The following is a 7,206-nucleotide window of genomic DNA, read 5'->3' as shown; positions in this document are numbered from 1 at the left end:
CACTCTTCATTTATTTTACAAGGACTCCATTCTATGATAATTTATCTCCTGTGTGTCTCCGGTGCATTGCAGGTGATGACCCACCTCCATGTGATTGAAGAACGGATGAACCAGAGTCTGTCCCTCCTCTACAAGGTCCCCTATGTGGCTGAACAGATCCAGGATGAGATTGGTAATTGTGTTGGCTGGTGTACGGCTTCTCGGTTTCCTTGAGGTGCGAGGCGTATCATGGCGGCTCTTCTCTCTCTCCGTACAGATGAACTCATGCAGGAGCAGAGGGCGGACATGGACCAGTTCACATCCTCTTTCTCCGAGTCGCAGGGTGACGTGCGGGTGAGCTCCGAGGAGAGCGAGGAAACTCCGATGAGAGAAGGAAAACTGGTCCGGCCATTCCAGGTCAAAACATTCCCGGCGATCAGCGAATCGGAAGGTACTTTACAGTAGACTGGCTGTGCTGTATGTCAAGTAGTGGGACATGATGGGGCTTGTAGCTTCAGAGGGGGGGGAGAGGACTTTATTGTACCCAAGGCAGCTTTCCGCAGCACAGCCATCCATATCTCCAGCTCCGTAAAGAACGGTGGTGCTGCTCTGTAATTTCTCCCCTTATGTACACTGGACTGCAGAGGCTGAAGTAGGGCCAAGTGGGCCACTATATGGGATGGACTATATACTGGACTTGATGGATTTATATCTTTTATTCAACCCCAAATACTATGTAACTATATTCACAACACTGTAGTGGAGTCTGGGAAGTGCACTTTAAGGTAGACATTTCCTTTTAAATACAGAGTAGGCCGGGCCAGAGCCAAGGGACCTGTATACTGTGTCCGTAGTTATAGGGGGTGAGCTGCAAACCCCGAGAACGTTCATTTGGTGACTTTGTAACAATTTAAGTTTTTTCTTTTAGCCACTTTTAAAGGAAATTTGTGTCCAAGAAAAGAGCGACACGAGGCATGTCCCCGCTTCATGCGTCTCTGATTGCCCTCAGTGACTGACTCCATGCAGACAGAGACTGGGATAGGGAACAGAATGGGGATTTCTCAGCAGCTTTATAAATGTCTACGATGTGTATATACTGTGTGTGTATGATGTGTGTGTGTGTATGATGTGTATATACTGTGTGTGTATGATGTGTATATGATGTGTATATACTGTGTGTGTATGATGTGTATATGATGTGTGTGTGTGTATATGATGTATATATACTGTGTGTATATGATGTATATATACTGTGTGTATGATGTGTATATACTGTGTGTGTATGATGTGTATATACTGTGTGTGTATGATGTGTATATACTGTGTGTGTGTATGATGTGTATATACTGTGTGTGTGTATGATGTGTATATACTGTGTGTATGATGTGTATATATACTGTGTGTATGATGTGTATATACTGTGTGTGTATGATGTGTATATACTGTGTGTGTATGATGTGTATATACTGTGTGTGTGTATGATGTGTATATACTGTGTGTGTGTATGATGTGTATATACTGTGTGTATGATGTGTATATATACTGTGTGTGTATGATGTGTGTGTGTATGATGTATATATACTGTGTGTGATGTGTATATGCTGTGTGTGTATGATGTGCGTGATGTGTATATATACTGTGTATGTGTATGATGTGTATATACTGTGTGTGATGTGTATATATACTGTGTGTGTGTGATGTGTATATATACTGTGTGTGATGTGTGTGTGTGATGTGTATATATACTGTGTGTGATGTGTATATATACTGTGTGTGTATGATGTGTGTGTGATGTGTATATATACTGTGTGTGTATGATGTGTGTGTGATTATACTGTGTGTGTGTGTGATGTGTGTATATTGTGTGTGTGTGTGTGATGTGTATATACTGTGTGTGTGTGATGTGTATATACTGTGTGTGTGTGTGTGTGTGTGTGTGTGTGTGATATGTGTATATACTGTGTGTGTATGATGTGTGTATACTGTGTGTGTGATGTGTATATATACTGTGTGTGTATGATGTGTGTATACTGTGTGTGTGATGTGTATATACTGTGTGTGTGTATGATGTGTATATACTGTGTGTGTGTATGATGTGTATATACTGTGTGTGTGTATGATGTGTATATACTGTGTGTGTGTATGATGTGTATATACTGTGTGTGTGTATGATGTGTATATACTGTGTGTGTGTATGATGTGTATATACTGTGTGTGTGTATGATGTGTATATACTGTGTGTGTGTATGATGTGTATATACTGTGTGTGTGTATGATGTGTATATACTGTGTGTGTGTATGATGTGTATATACTGTGTGTGTGTATGATGTGTATATACTGTGTGTGTGTATGATGTGTATATACTGTGTGTGTGTATGATGTGTATATACTGTGTGTGTGTATGATGTGTATATACTGTGTGTGTGTATGATGTGTATATACTGTGTGTGTGTATGATGTGTATATACTGTGTGTGTGTATGATGTGTATATACTGTGTGTGTGTATGATGTGTATATACTGTGTGTGTGTATGATGTGTATATACTGTGTGTGTGTATGATGTGTATATACTGTGTGTGTGTATGATGTGTATATACTGTGTGTGTGTATGATGTGTATATACTGTGTGTGTGTATGATGTGTATATACTGTGTGTGTGTATGATGTGTATATACTGTGTGTGTGTATGATGTGTATATACTGTGTGTGTGTATGATGTGTATATACTGTGTGTGTGTATGATGTGTATATACTGTGTGTGTGTATGATGTGTATATACTGTGTGTGTGTATGATGTGTATATACTGTGTGTGTGTATGATGTGTATATACTGTGTGTGTGTATGATGTGTATATACTGTGTGTGTGTATGATGTGTATATACTGTGTGTGTGTATGATGTGTATATACTGTGTGTGTGTATGATGTGTATATACTGTGTGTGTGTATGATGTGTATATACTGTGTGTGTGTATGATGTGTATATACTGTGTGTGTGTATGATGTGTATATACTGTGTGTGTGTATGATGTGTATATACTGTGTGTGTGTATGATGTGTATATACTGTGTGTGTGTATGATGTGTATATACTGTGTGTGTGTATGATGTGTATATACTGTGTGTGTGTATGATGTGTATATACTGTGTGTGTGTATGATGTGTATATACTGTGTGTGTGTATGATGTGTATATACTGTGTGTGTGTATGATGTGTATATACTGTGTGTGTGTATGATGTGTATATACTGTGTGTGTGTATGATGTGTATATACTGTGTGTGTGTATGATGTGTATATACTGTGTGTGTGTATGATGTGTATATACTGTGTGTGTGTATGATGTGTATATACTGTGTGTGTGTATGATGTGTATATACTGTGTGTGTGTATGATGTGTATATACTGTGTGTGTGTATGATGTGTATATACTGTGTGTGTGTATGATGTGTATATACTGTGTGTGTGTATGATGTGTATATACTGTGTGTGTGTATGATGTGTATATACTGTGTGTGTGTATGATGTGTATATACTGTGTGTGTGTATGATGTGTATATACTGTGTGTGTGTATGATGTGTATATACTGTGTGTGTGTATGATGTGTATATACTGTGTGTGTGTATGATGTGTATATACTGTGTGTGTGTATGATGTGTATATACTGTGTGTGTGTATGATGTGTATATACTGTGTGTGTGTATGATGTGTATATACTGTGTGTGTGTATGATGTGTATATACTGTGTGTGTGTATGATGTGTATATACTGTGTGTGTGTGATGTGTATATATAGTGTGTGTGTCTCTGTACCCCTAAACGGTTTTTATTTACAGCGAGGTCTGTAGGCCTCGGGACCGCATTGCACGTTGTGTAGCCCATGTGACCTTCCCCCTCCATCATTGGTGCTCTGTGGATGGGGAAGGGACTCGCACTCCCACAATGCCTTGCTGTAACCGCCCTCTTGTGCTGCATGAACCCTCCCTCCTGCCAGAGTCACTGGAAAGCTTTGACCACGGCGGCGTGTCGCAGGGGGCGGGGACTTGGTTGAGCTCACACTTGAATCCTGAAACTTCCACAAACCTTTTATTTATTTTTTAGGTTGGTTGCTCTCTCGCACTGTCCCCCATTCCATCTGTCACCTCACTTTGGCTTCCATAAGTTTAAACCTTTTTACCTTCTGCTGAAGACAGCAATTCCACTCTTAAAGGGCCAGTCTACTGATAAGTGATATTTCAGGTGTAGGCGGAGGCTTGGTGGACAGTCGCCTTCTCTTGGGGTACTCCAGCTAAACGAATAGCTCCTGTCCTTGTGGTGTTCCCGCCCCCTTTGGGGTGTCTCCCCTCCTCCTCCTGCTGCTTTCCAGCAGGCCGAGGGACCACCGGACGCGGGAACACAGTTGGAGTCGCTGAGAGAACAGTCATGTGACTTATTCCCCACAGAATCCACCAAACGCTGAAATATCGCCTTCTGCTCGGACTGACCCGTTCCAATCTAATCAATGCTCGTGGTGATCGGTTGATTCTGGTTTTTGGGGTCTCTATCTTTTGGTGAGTTGCTGACTTCCTCCTGGTGAAGGGGTGTTACTCCCATTTTTATCCCGGTTATCATCCAATCTCTGACCATCTGTGTACGATTTTAGGAGTGGGATAGATGGGGGTGTGTTTAATTATTGGCGAGTTGCAGCCACGTGACGGAGCGAGAGTGCGTAATGCAGCATCCAGGCCGCGCGCAATGTGCGCAATTCCTGTAGCATCTCATGTTATATCCTGTATGCCCGCCATACTTATATTTGAGGGGTGGAAGAGGTCCGATCGATGACATCATATATTGATCGCTGATAGTATTGTAACGATCGGATCAGGAGTATTAGACGACTCGAGATCGGTCAGGTGACTGAACTCATTTTGGGTTGAGTTTTCTATGGTAGGTTGTAGCAGAAAGACGGCACCCCCCGCTGCACAATTCGTACGATGGAGAGGTCTGCGGTCACACCTTCTGAAGGAGAAGGCGGTGCCTGCAATGTGACGGAGTGACCAATCAGATGACGGAAGACTCTGGACCGGGTGCTGTCGGTGGGAAAGGTTTTAGCAAGTGTTGGACAACCATATTGAATTCCTCCTGTCGGACGGTATGACTCCGATGAGGGAAGTGACCCCCTCTGCTCAATGTGAAGGGTTCGGAAAGTTTGTTTAGAAGAGTTACAAAAGTGAAGGTGAGACAGTAGAGAGTGACGTCTGGATATCCTGAGACATGGCCGGTGTACCTGGGATGTGACCTCTTCATCGAGACCTTAGATCAGATCCCGGACGGTTGCCACGTGTGACCTCCCAGATACAGATATTCACCGTTCTCATATTAACTGTAGAAGATAAGTCCTCATCACACCCAGGTCTGTAACCCTTCTGCAATTGGCCCGGTGACGCCCTCAGCGAATCTGCCGCTCCAGGCAAACGCCTTGTTTGCCTCGCGGCAGATACGCCCCTGCATCCGACCAGCTTTCTCAATTCTGAATGACTTGTACAATTCTGAATGAGAAAGCTGGTCGGATGGCCAGTGAAACGTCTTCAAGAAAAATACAGCCAGTCCAGTTGCCTTGACTTATTTTCTACAGTTGTACCATGTGACCTGGATGAATGAACCTCCAGACATTCTCATATTGACTCATTCACTCAGGGATTCACTCAGGGATTTGCACAATCGACACATCAATTACAAGAGACGTTCATTCATTTACAACGCCACCTCAGCTTGACTGAGACCCAAATACCTCGCTCATCTCTCTGTCTGCGTATTGAGCGGGTCGGGGTCGAATCGGGTGATTTACAGGCCACGTTGCTGCATTACTGCCGAGATGCTCCGCCTCCCACATGGCTGCTCCTCCCGGGTAAAATCTGAGCTTTCCGCCAACTTCTGAATACGCCGAAATTCTGACCGCCCCCCTCTCTCCGCCCAGGATCCGGCATGGCCGATAACAAGCCTCTGATCGGAGCCGAAGAGAAGATTCTCAACAGCAAAGCTGACAAAGTGGTGAGTTTCCTCCCTGCTGGACTTGGTGTAATATTGGTTTATCAGAACCGCCAATCGGATTGCTGCGCTGGTAAAAAGATGATTGGCTGCTGGGTGGTAAACCCCAAATGTATTTCTTAGACGTTCCCAAACAGTTGGTGTGCCCTTTAAATACCGGGTCATCCTGCCAGATGCAGTGGCGACGCTCTGCGGGTGGATTTGGCCTTTGCAGCGTTGCTACCCCTGTGTGCATGCTCTGTGGCAGTGGTGGCGAACCTCGGCACCCCGGCTGTTTTGGAACTACAAGTCCCATGAGGCATTGCAAGGCTCTGACAGCCACAGACGTAACTCCCAGAGGCAGATGCATCTTGGGATTTGTAGTTTTGGCACAGCTGGAGTCCCAAGGTTCGCCACCACTGCTCTATGTGGCATCTCCCTCATACCCAGATCACAGGCAGGAACGCCTGTAGAGGAAGCTCCAGCTGGTTGATTGACAGCGGCTCCACCGTGGCTTAGCCCCACCCACAGACGGGGGCCAAGCAGTGCAGAAAAAGTGGGTAGGGTGACAGCGGCCCATCTGCAGCTTTGCTCCGCCCACGGACCGACCCCATGCGGTTGGGAACAAAGAACGATCACCTGACCAGAATAAAAAAAACCTTAAAGGTATTTCTTCTAGTTGGAATCCTGCGATTTAAAGGAGAATTCCGAGGTCAGTGTTTTTCCCCATAGTTCTCCTTAGGGTAGCGGGAGGACACAAACTAGCGCCCTCCCGTCACCCTAGGCTCAGTATATAGGGAGCTACAGCTGCGGTATACTGAGACGCCGCAGCCGGAGCGGATCCCGACAATTATGTCTGGATCCGCCCAGCTGCGTGAGTGACAGCTGGCTCCGCCTATCTAGAGACAGAGCCCGCTGTACCTGCCCCCTCCCCATTCTTCCCGCCAGTCAGTGCTGGAGGGGGGAGGGGGAGAATCACTGCAGGGAGCCGTGAGTGACAGTCACGGCTCTCTGCAGCGAGATCGAGAAGTGAGCGAGCGCCGGTATGTGTTCGCTCACTTCCCGATCTATTGAGCCGACCTGTGACAGTTATCTTGTCACATGTCGGCTCGTACTATGAGGCTGATTTTCACTCCCCTCATAGTTCCCTTTTAATGATGGATGATTGAGTGTTGCTGGTCTGTATCCCTAGAGGGAGGTGGATGGGACACGCGGGGTAAAT

General features: G+C 45.1%; 1 protein-coding gene across 2 annotated transcripts in view; it reads left to right on the top strand.

Annotated features, from left to right (window-relative positions):
* APLP2 (amyloid beta precursor like protein 2) overlaps positions 1 to 7,206 on the top strand; it is a 51,903-nt gene that overhangs the window by 42,684 nt on the left and 2,013 nt on the right. For both annotated transcript variants that reach the window (XM_018572326.1, XM_018572327.1), the window contains 3 exons: positions 73 to 172; positions 257 to 430; positions 5,935 to 6,008. In XM_018572326.1, coding sequence (XP_018427828.1) covers positions 73 to 172; positions 257 to 430; positions 5,935 to 6,008 — 348 coding nt within the window. The remainder of the gene's footprint in view (positions 1 to 72; positions 173 to 256; positions 431 to 5,934; positions 6,009 to 7,206) is intronic.

Source organism: Nanorana parkeri, unplaced genomic scaffold (assembly GCF_000935625.1).
Source record: "Nanorana parkeri isolate BGI_ZX_2015 unplaced genomic scaffold, ASM93562v1 scaffold1998, whole genome shotgun sequence".
Taxonomy (NCBI): domain Eukaryota; kingdom Metazoa; phylum Chordata; class Amphibia; order Anura; family Dicroglossidae; genus Nanorana; species Nanorana parkeri.
Note: the sequence above shows the minus strand (reverse complement) of the source record. Positions and strands in the feature narration are given on the sequence as shown.